The sequence below is a fragment of the Lathyrus oleraceus genome, chromosome 3, assembly GCF_024323335.1.
Source record: "Lathyrus oleraceus cultivar Zhongwan6 chromosome 3, CAAS_Psat_ZW6_1.0, whole genome shotgun sequence".
Classification (NCBI taxonomy): domain Eukaryota; kingdom Viridiplantae; phylum Streptophyta; class Magnoliopsida; order Fabales; family Fabaceae; genus Lathyrus; species Lathyrus oleraceus.
In genome coordinates, this window is record NC_066581.1 from 521,453,211 (window position 1) to 521,464,225 (window position 11,015).

At 38.8% G+C, this 11,015-nt stretch overlaps 1 protein-coding gene, 1 non-coding gene and 1 pseudogene across 2 annotated transcripts; 2 read left to right on the forward strand and 1 right to left on the reverse strand.

Annotated features, from left to right (window-relative positions):
* Nucleotides 1–337: 337 nt before the first annotated feature.
* Nucleotides 338–5,517, reverse strand: LOC127131951 (uncharacterized; annotated as a pseudogene).
* A 1,089-nt stretch (nucleotides 5,518–6,606) lies between these two features.
* Nucleotides 6,607–6,713, forward strand: LOC127134142 (small nucleolar RNA R71). The gene has a single exon (XR_007807904.1). It is a non-coding gene; the product is annotated as a small nucleolar RNA R71 (small nucleolar RNA).
* A 2,441-nt stretch (nucleotides 6,714–9,154) lies between these two features.
* LOC127131952 (uncharacterized) lies at nucleotides 9,155–10,057 on the forward strand. The gene has a single exon (XM_051060829.1). The coding sequence runs from the start codon at nucleotides 9,155–9,157 to the stop codon at nucleotides 10,055–10,057; it is 903 nt and encodes a 300-aa protein (XP_050916786.1).
* The last annotated feature ends 958 nt before the right edge of the window (nucleotides 10,058–11,015 follow it).

Consider the following 11,015-nt stretch of genomic DNA (forward strand, 5'->3'; position numbering starts at 1 on the left):
AGGTAAAGACAGTAACAGTATAGAAACGAAGTAATAAAACAATTGCAACAGCAGTACAAATAAAATAGTTGCGGTAAAAATAACAACAGTAAAAATAATAAAATTAAACTGACGAAGGTAAATTAAATTGATCATAGAAGAAAAAGAAATAACAATGTCATTTAGTCTAAATGTAAAGACTAAGGTTAAATGTAACAGTAAACATTAAAAGAATAATAGGAGTAAAGTGCTCCCTCCCCACACTAAAATATAGCAGTGTCCTCATTGCTTTAATGTGAGTAGGAAAATTCAGCGGTCGGTGTAATTAGCCACGGTGTTGTCCCAAAGAAGCTACAACCTAGTTCAAGTGATCAAATTGTTTGACGGTGACATCCATTAAGCCTAAGACATCGAGGAGCATGCTTTTTAGTTCATCTTTCACATTAGTAATTTCAGTACGGAAACCATCCAAAAGTGTAAGAATTATGGTCAGATTTTCGGCATAAGATGGAATTTCTGGTTCATTCAGATTATAGTAGTTTGGAGGGATTTCAGGGTCAGATTCATCAACAGAGATAGGGTCATCTAAATACTCATAAATAGGTGGTGTCTTAGGAGGTGATGGTGGAGCAATGTGATGTTCGTCTAAATCATATAGCTAGTTATTTTGGTTATGAACACTCATTCTCTCATGGTTTTGTAAGGTAAATAGATGGACAACTTCATTATTAATTAGGTAGTCGGAAGTGTCCGGCCCAAGGTTTCCTAAAATTCTTCGGTTGAAGCAAAAGTCAATATCCATGGGTCGGATGTGTCCAAAAGGTGTACGCTCGTTAAGTGGGCGTCTAAGTCCAATGGCGTCAGCTATCATGGTTACTAGGCCGCCTATTATGATTGGGGCGTGATTGTTCTGTGCAAGGTAAACAAATCTTTCCATCATGAATGTTATAGCATTGACATGTCGACCTTGGTCGACACAGAGTAAGATGAAAAGTTCATCCCTTGACACTAAGGTGTTGTTCTCTTCTTTTCCAAATAGGGTGTGGGCTAGTATTTTGTGGAAGTAGCAGATAGCAGGATTGTGTATCGCTTGAGAATGCATCTGGTGTGGGTCAGGGTGGTGATCTCCATTTAAACTACCCCAAAAGTAATCTAAGTCAATGTCATCGATTAATTCCTCCTGGCGGGTAGTGAATACAAATAGGCCACTAGGAAATCCTAGAAGGTCAGCAAGGTCTCTTCAGTTATAAGTGAAATCCATACCAAACAGCCTAAAGGAAATCAACCCTTTGTTGAGTCTGTAACCATGCTCGGGGTTGTAAACTAGGGAGCTAAGGAATTCTAAGGTAAGCTCACGGTATGTGACAAACCTTCTCTTAAGAGCAGCATTCTCCCAACCTAGATGGTTAAACATAAACAAGATACTATCGTGGATACCTAACCTATCCATGGTAGGTCCATCATAATATATGGATAAAGCCATATCCTTCTGAGCTAACTAATCATAATGCCTTCTTTGAACTCTGCCTCTAAAAACTGTATCTACTTGTTGCATGATGAAAGTTAGTTACTAACTAGTTTTAAGTTTGCCTGTTAATCAGTATCCAATATTACTAAGTTAGTAACGAGAAACCACAAGTACATTACTGCAAAGAATTAAGGAAAGGGAGCAAAATAAAAGTAATAATCAAAGAAGGAAAACACTTAAAATGCAAAACATAAAATTAACAAAATTAATAACATATTAAAAAGAGGCGGGTTGTCTCCCACCGAGAACTTTGTTTAATGTCATAAGTTCGACAGTAACGTTGCGATATATTAGTTTTGGGGTTGAGCGGGAAACTCTATAAGTCTTAGACTATTTGTATAGTTGCTATTGTCAATATTATGATAATGTTTTAATCTCTGCCCGTTTACAATGAACGGTTCACTATTTCTACCCTTGATTTCTATCGCACCGCTTTTAAAAACTTTTGTAATTTCGAAAGGACCTGACCACCTAGATTTAAGTTTTCCCGGAAAAAGCTTAGGTCTTGAATTAAATAGTAACACTAAGTCGCCGACATTAAACTCTTTCCTAGATATATGTTTACCGTGCCATTTTTTAGTTCGTTCTTTGTATATCTTGGCATTCTAATAGGCGTCTAGTCTAAGTTCTTCCAATTCGTGAATGTCTAAAATTTGCTTCTCACCTGCGGAAGTATAATTTAGATTTAGGGTCTTAATTGCCCAATAAGCTTTGTGTTCTAACTCCACAGGGAGATGACATGATTTACCATAGACTAATTTAAAGGGTACGGTCCCTATTGGGGTCTTGTAGGTTGTCCTATATGCCCATGGAGCTTCATTTAGTTTAGATGACCAGTCTTTTCTAGATATTCTGGCAATCTTTTCTAGAATTTGTTTGATCTCTCTATTCGAAACTTTGACTTGCCCACTAGTTTTTGGGTGATAAGGTGTTGCTACACGGTGTTTGACTCTATACTTCAGAAGAAGTTTTCCAAAGATATTTGATATGAAATGGGAGCCACCGTCACTAACTACTAGTTTTGGCACACCGAATCTAGGAAAGATTACGTTCTTGAACAGCTTAATCACTACTTGTGTGTTATTTGTCGGAGAAGCTACAACCTCGATCCATTTTGAAACGTAATCGACAGCTACGAGTATGTACTTATTACCAAAAGAAGACGGGAATGGTCCCATGAAGTCAATCCCCCACACATCAAAGACTTCCACTTCTAAAATGCATGTTTGTGGCATTTCGTCGCGTCTTGAAACGTTACCAGTGCGTTGGCACCGATCGCAATTTATAACCGCATTATGGACATCTTTCCATAGAGTAGGCCTAAAGAAGCCAAATTGTAAGATCTTAGCACAAGTTTTTGAAGTGCTTGCGTGCCCACCATAGGGAGCGAAGTGGCAATGAGAGATTATATCGTCTATTTCATCCTCAGGAACACATCAACGGAAAATAATGCCGGTACCTCTCTTGAAAAGCAGAGGTTCATCCCAGTAGTACTATTTTAGATCATGAAAGAATTTCTTCTTTTGTTGGTATGATAGGTCCGATGGAAGTGCTCCAACAGCTAGGTAGTTGACAAAGTCAGCATACCATGGTAGAGTTGTATTCGTATGAATTTCTTCCACGGATTCTTCTATTTTGGTATCACTTAAGGTTAGCTCAGACATGTCGCTTTCCATTTGGGCTATAAGTCGTTCGTAAGGGAAATCATCATTGATTGGAATTTGTTCAGGCTTATTCCCTTCGATTCGTGATAAGTGGTATGCTACTACGTTCTCAGTACCTTTCTTATCTTTTATTTCTAAGTCAAATTCTTGTAAGAGTAGGATCCATCTTAAGAGTCTTGGTTTGGCATCCTTCTTACTTAGCAAATATCTAATATCAGCGTGATCAGTATAGATGATGATTTTCGCTCCTACTAAGTAAGAACAGAATTTGTCTAAAGCGAACGCAACGGCTAGAAGTTCTTTTTTAGTGCTGGCGTAGGTCATTTGGGCAGGATCTAAGGTTCTACTTGTGTAGTAGATCGCATGATCTTTTTTATCCTTTCTTTGTCCTAGCACTGCGCCTACGACATAGTCACTCGCATCACACATGATTTCGAATGGTAATCTTCAGTCAGGTGGTTGCATGATAGGTGCGGTGATTAAAGATGTTTTTAATTGTTCAAACGTTATTAAACATTTCTCATCAAAGATAAAGTCAGCGTCTTTCACTAATAAACCAATCAGTGGTTTGGTAATTTTCGAGAAATCCATGATAAAGCGTCAGTAGAAATCGGCGTGTCCTAAAAAGCTTCGTATTTCTCGTATGGTCTTTAAAGGTTGAAGATTCTCTATAATTTCGATCTTGGCTTTGTCTACTTCAATTCCTTTATCAGATACTATGTGTCCTAACACGATTTCTTGTTGGACCATGAAATGGAATTTCTCCCAATTCAATGCGAGATTCACCTTTACGCATCTTTCAAGTACCATTTCAAGGTTTGATAGACATACTTTGAAGCTCTTCCCACAAACAGAAAAATCGTCCATAAAGACTTCCATAATGTCGTCTATAAAGTCAGCGAAGATTGACATCATGCATCTTTGGAATGTTGCGGGAGCGTTGCATAGTTCAAATGGCATTCATCGATAATCAAATGTACCATAAGAGCATGTGAAGGTTGTTTTCTCTTGGTCGTCAGGATGGATAGGAATTTGAAAGAATCTTGAATAACCGTCTAGATAGAAGAAGTGGGAATGCTTAGTCAATCGTTCAAGCATTTGATCAATGAAAGGTAGAGGAAAATGATCCTTTCGAGTGGCTTTGTTTAGTTTCCTATAATCGATGCACATTCTACTTCCAGTCACAACTCTTTGTGCTATAGATTCTCCCTTCTCGTTCTTAACATTTGTAACACCCCCTTTCTTGGGTACTACATGAACGGGGCTAACCCATTGACTATCGGAGATCGGGTATATGATTCCTGCATCTAATAACTTCTTTACTTCATCCATGACTATAGTACTTAAGATTGGGTTGATCCTTCTCTGGTGTTCTCTAGAGGTTTTACAATCTTCCTCTAGCATAATGTGATGCATACAGATAGAAGGACTTATTCCTTTCAGGTCGGCGATCATGTAGCCTAACGCAGTTGGATATTTTCTTAAGACATCTAGTAACTTTTCAGTTTCTATTTGTCCTAAGTCTGTGTTGACTATCATTGGTCTTTTGAGTTCAGTGTCTAGGAATTCGTATCTTAGGTTCTTGGGTAGTGTTTTTAATTCTAAGTTTGGTTTCTTCGGGCATGGCATGTGGTTGGGTTTAAGTGCTAGGCATTCGCTTAGACTGTCATTTTGGTATGGTTCACACCAATTATCATTTTCAAAGATTGAAGAAATTTGGATTTTCATTATATCAGAATATGTGGTTTCTTGCATCTCCATCTCTCTTACGCACTCGTCTATGACATCAAGTAGATAACAAGTATCGTCTATAGCTGGCACTTGTAAGAATTGTGTCAAGATGAATTCAACTTTTTCTTCTCCAACTTTGAATGTTAGCTTACCTCTTTTCACGTCTATTATGGCTCCGGAGGTAGCTAAGAATGGCCTTCCTAATATAATAGGTCTACTGGCATCTTCTTTGATGTCCATGATTATGAAGTCTGTAGGAATGTAGCATTATCCTACACGTACTGGGACATTCTCTAGTATACCAACAAGATATTTGATTGAGCGGTCAGCTAGTTGAACATACATCTTGGTTGGTCTTAGTTCTCCGATGTTGAGCCTTTTACAGATGGATAAGGGCATTACACTAATGTTGGCTCCTAAGTCGCATAGAGCTTTGTATATGATGAACTTTTCAATAACACAGGGTATGGAGAAACTACCCGGGTCTTTTAGTTTCGGGGGCATGTTGTTTTGGATTATTGCGTTACACTCAATAGTAAGTGTAATTGTTTCGTTATCCTCGATCTTTTTCTTATTGGATAGGATCTCTTTAAGAAACTTGGCATATGAGGGCATTTGTGTGATAGCTTCTGTAAAGGGAATTGTAATATTCAGTTGCTTCAAAAGTTCAACAAATTTCTTAAATTTCCCTGCAGTTTTAGAATTTGAGAGTCTTTATAAGGTGGTGGAGGCACATAAGTTTTTTCTTTCTCTTCGGCCTCTTGGGTGTTATCTTCCTTCTCCTTCGGTTCACTTACCTTCTCAGTTGTTGTTTTGTCAGGTTTTTGGTACATGGCAGAATTTTGGAGTCTTGGATCTACGGGTCCGTCTAGTTCTTTTCCACTTCTCAATATAACGACATTTGCATGTCCTTTTGGATTAGGTTGTGGTTATCCAAGAAATGTGCCAGCGGGAGCAGCACTAGATGCTTGTTGCTGAGCCACTTGTGAAATCTGTGTTTCAAGCATTTTGTTGTGGGTAGCTAAAGCGTCTACTTTGTTCACTAATTGTTTAAGTTGCTCACTAGTGTGTATGTTTTGGTTCAAGAAGTCTTTGTTTGTTTGATCTTGGGTAGCTATGAAGCTTTCCATCATTAATTCAAGGTTTGACTTCCTAGGCATGTTAGGAGCATTAGTAGCTGGCTTTTGATATCCAGGTGGAACAGCGGGTGCTTGGCCAGGTGCATACAAGGCGTTGTTGTTTTTGTCTGAAAAGTTAGGATGGTTTTTCCAACCTGGGTTGTAGATATTCAAATAAGGGTTTCCTTGTGCATAATTTACTTGATTAATGGGGACTCCTGCTAATATCTGACATTCTGGTGCAGTGTGTCCAGGAATTCCATATAACTCGCAGTTTGGAGTTACGGCAGCCACTGTGGCTACGGGTGGTATGGTCAAGTTGTCTAACTTTTGAACAAGGGCATCTACCTTTGCATGGACGTGATCAAGGCTACTGATTTTGTACATTCCACCTTTTGTTTGGTACTTTTCTACTGGAGTTCTTTCACTTCCCCATTGGCAATGGTTTTGGGCCATGTTTTCAATGAGTTAATAGGCTTCGTTGTATGGCTTGTCCATAAGTGCACCGCCCGCGACAGCGTCTACTGTCAGTCTTGTGTTATACAGAAGCCCATTGTAAAATCTGTGAATGATCACCCAGTCTTCGAGACCGTGATGTGGACATATCCTCATCATGTCTTTGTATCTTTCCCACATGTCGTAGAGAGATTCTGCATCTTTTTGTCCAAATCCATTGATTTGAGCTCTTAGCATAGCAATTTTGCTTGGCGGAAAATATCAGGCTTAGAAAATGTTCTTCAGTTCTTCCCATGTAGTGACTGAGTTGGATGGCAAGGATTACAACCAAGCCTAAGCTCTGTCTCTTAGAGAGAAAGGAAAAAGGTGTAGTCTTATCGCATCTTGAGATACACCATTTGCCTTCACATTGTGTGTGTACTGCACAAACTTGGTCAGATGTTCATTAGGGTCATCCATAGGATTTCCAGCAAATTGATGTTGTTGGACAGCTGAGAACAATGAGGGTTTTAACTCGAAATCATTTCGATCGATAGCAGGGGCAACAATGTTGTTGTGAGGTTCTTGTTGGGATGGGGTAGCGTAGAACTTAAGAGGATGATTATGTGGTCCTACTGCAACCATGGTTGGTTTTTCAACTGGTTCAGTATTAGGAAAGAAGATATCGGGAATATTGTACCTTCGTTGGTACTCTAGTATTCGGCGTCTTAAATATAAGAAACGCTCTAATTCTGCGATTGGTGGTACTAAGTTTTCTCCTTGTGAGCGAGTACTCGGCATACAACCGAGAAATAATGGAAAGGAAATTAGTTTTTTACCTTAGTCTATAATGAGCAACGAAAGAATCACACTATTTGACTAAATCAGGTCCCCGGCAACGGTGCCAAACACTTGATACGTATCGTGACTGTATATAAAATATAGTCTATCGGATACTTGATTGCAAGTGTACAATCTAGTCGTTTTAGGTTTAAAAGATATCAAACCCACAGGGACCGATGGTCAAACTAATGCTATCGATGTTACTATGTTTAGCTAAGGCGATGATTTTTAGAGGTTTGGTTGAATAAAAATTAAATCTAAAGAAAATTAAGTTTTAAAGATAATATTAATGAAGGGATATCAGTATGCAATGCATTAATTATCGGGGATTTGATAATTCACCGGTGTATATTTTAATTACCAAATACCTTTCAGTAGAAAATACTCATTTAAAAGGCTTTATCTCACACTCTCATGATTGTTGACTCAGACTATACTTTTAAGTCAGAATGTACGCTCTCGCTGTCCCATTTGAAGTTAAAAATACCTTTTGAAAATAGATAAGTTCTAATTTCTTTTAAAGTGCTCTCGCTGTTTTTAAAATCAATGCCTAGTTTTTACTATCCAGTCCGACCCTCACGCTCTCGCGATTGTCGGTTCTAACCTTAGTTAATTTCCCACTCTCATGGCAAAACCGTATTAAATAGCCTCTCACTCTCGTAACAAAGTTAATTAAATTCAAATTAAAAACCACAACCAAAAAGATTATTTGCGAAAAGAAGTTTACACTGATTATTATTGAATCCCGTCTAATTAAATTGTTTACATACCGATACCGGTAGTTTAGTCGGACATGTTAAATAATGCAAACACAGACGAACAAAAACAAATTGACAATAAACCAAACATGATTATTTAATAATAAAGCAATAATAATAATAATAATAATAATAATAATAATAATAGAATAAAAACCTAGAACTTTGATTAATCGAATATGCCGAATCTTGAAGTACTTGAGCAGTCCTCCACAAGTCGATAGGATTCTGCTTCTTCGAAACAATTGCTTAAACTAAATCAAATAATTTGCAGTAGTTCCCCAATGTAGGAAACTACTACATTGGCTAAATGAAAAACGGAAAGGAAAGGGAAAAATCAAAGCTCTGAACGGAACGGTAAACAAATTGCGGTAAAAGAAAACAATGTTTGCTGAAGAAAAATAACGGAAAACAAATTTGCATTGGAAAAATAAATGTAGAGGAATAGCTTGAGAGTTGGCTTCAGAGAGGAAAAATAAGCATGCCCGTAGGTTTCCAACTTTCATCCTTTCATAGTATCCATTTGGTCTTCGTAGTTGAGAGAAATAAGGGTGACTTGGTTGAGTGAGAGATTCATGGGAAAGTGGGTTGAGGAGCGAAAAATGGGGCGTGTGGATCACTTCTGTTAGAAAATTTCTTACGCTGCCTTTGCTTTTGTGACGGTCGTGGTGGACCTGTGGCGTTCGTCATAACCAGGGAGTGACGATCGTGATGGGGCTTGTGACGAGCGTCACATGCACAAAATTTATACTTTTTGGTTTTTCTGCTGTTTCTCTTCTGTTTCTTCTTCTTTTCCTTCCTTTTCTATACTTTGCTCATTTAAGCTTGGGAATTGAAATACCTGCAAAAACAACTCAAACACTTGCGGAATAATCGGAATATAAATGAAAACAGTGCGATTGTTGAATGTAATTCAAGGCAAATATACGATATATTTGCGCGTTATCAACGGCTACCTGTGAACCGACATTCAAATTGGTGAGAAAGAACCAATCGATTGTGTGGAACAACGATTGCCAATCGGCATTCGATAAAATAAAAAATTACTTGCAAGAACCACCAATCTTGGTACCACCGGTTCCTGGTAGGCCACTCATTATGTATCTCGCAGTGCTTAATGAATCCATGGGTTGCATTTTGGGTCAACACGACGACACAGGCAAGAAAGAACATGCTATCTACTATCTCAGCAAGAAATTCACTAAATGTGAGGCCAAATACTCACTTTTAGAGAAGACTTGTTGTGCTTTGACTTGGGTTGCTCGACGCCTGAGACAATATACGATCTGCCACACTACATTATTGATATCCAAGATGGATCTGATAAAGTATATATTCGAAAAGCCTGTTGTTACTGGTAGAATTGCTCGGTGGCAAATGCTGCTAACCGAGTATGATATACAGTACGTGACCCAGAAAGCAATAAAAGGGAGTGTTCTGTCTGACTATCTCTCTCACCTGCCTGTCGAAGGTTACCAACCGTTGAGGTTTGACTTTCCAGACGAAGACATCATGTTTATCAGAGACTTTACTATGCCAGGCTTCGAGGTAAGCCCTGAGGAAGGCCCCGAACCAGAATCGCAAAGGACGCTCGTGTTCGACGGTGCTTCCAATGCCCGAGGTCATGGTATAGGTGTTGTTATCACTTCTCCAACTGGTTTCCACATTCCTTTTACCACTAGATTGTGTTTTGACTGCACCAACAACATGGGAGAATATGAAGCATGTATCTACGGTTTAGACGCGACAATCGACTTGAGAATCAAAATACTTGAGGTATTCGGTGATTCATCTCTGGTAATCAGTCAGGTGAAAGGTGATTGGGAGACTCAGGATAGCAAGTTGATACCCTACAAAGAGCACATCAGAAAACTGATACCATATTTTGATGAAATCTCCTTTCACCATATTTCTAGGGAGGAAAATCAGTTAGCAGACGCTTTAGCCACGTTTGCATCTATGTTCAAAGTCAAATGGAATAATGAAGCACCATCCATCTAGATTGACCACTTAGATGAACTAGCACATTGTCTAGCAATTAAGGCCGATCCTGACGATAAGCCTTGGTTCTACGACATAAAAACATTTCTGGAGAAATAGCAATATCCCGAGGGTTTATCCATTACCGATAAGAAAGCTCTGAGAAGACTCTCTTCCAAGTTCTTCCTAAACGGTGATGTACTATACAAGAGGAATTATGATTCCTTACTGCTCAGATGCGTGGATAGAAACGAAGCTAGTACAATCAAAAAATCCATACACGAGGGTTGCGAGGGTGTACATGCGAAGGATCCTGCTACGGCCAATGGAGGTTGATTGCTACAACTTTGTGAAAAGATGCCATAAGTGCCAGATATATGGTGATAAGATCTTTGTGCCACCAACTCCATTGAATGTTCTAACTTCTCCATGGCTCTTTTCTATGTGGGGCATCGATATGATTGGTATGATAGAGCCCAAGGTTTCCAATGGACATCGATTCATCCTAGTCACTATTGATTACTTCACTAAGTGCGTCGAAGTTGCTTCGTATGCCAACGTCACTCGACAAGTGGTTACCCAGTTTATCAAGAAAGAGATAATCTTCCGCTATGGAGTACCTAGCAAGATCGTCACTGACAACGCTAGTAACCTCAACAACACTATGATGAAGGAGTCGTGCGAAATATTTAAGATCGAGCACCACAAATCTCCACCATACCGGCCCAAGATGAATGGCTCCGTAGAAGCAGCTAACAAAAATATCAAGAGAATCTTCCAGAAGATGGTCAAGACATACAAGGGCTGGCATGAGATGTTACCTTTCGCTTTACATGGTTACAGAACCTCAGTCCGCACATCCACTAGGGAAACTCCATACTCTCTGGTCTATGGAATGGAGGTCATCCTGTAACACCCCGAATAAAATAAGAAAATTATTTAAATTAAGTTAATAATATATTTATTAATTTAATTAAAT

Excerpts from the sequence above, each read along its gene's own strand:
- LOC127131952 (XM_051060829.1), top strand. The coding sequence starts at position 9,155 with ATGTATCTCGCAGTGCTTAATGAATCCATGGGTTGCATTTTGGGTCAA.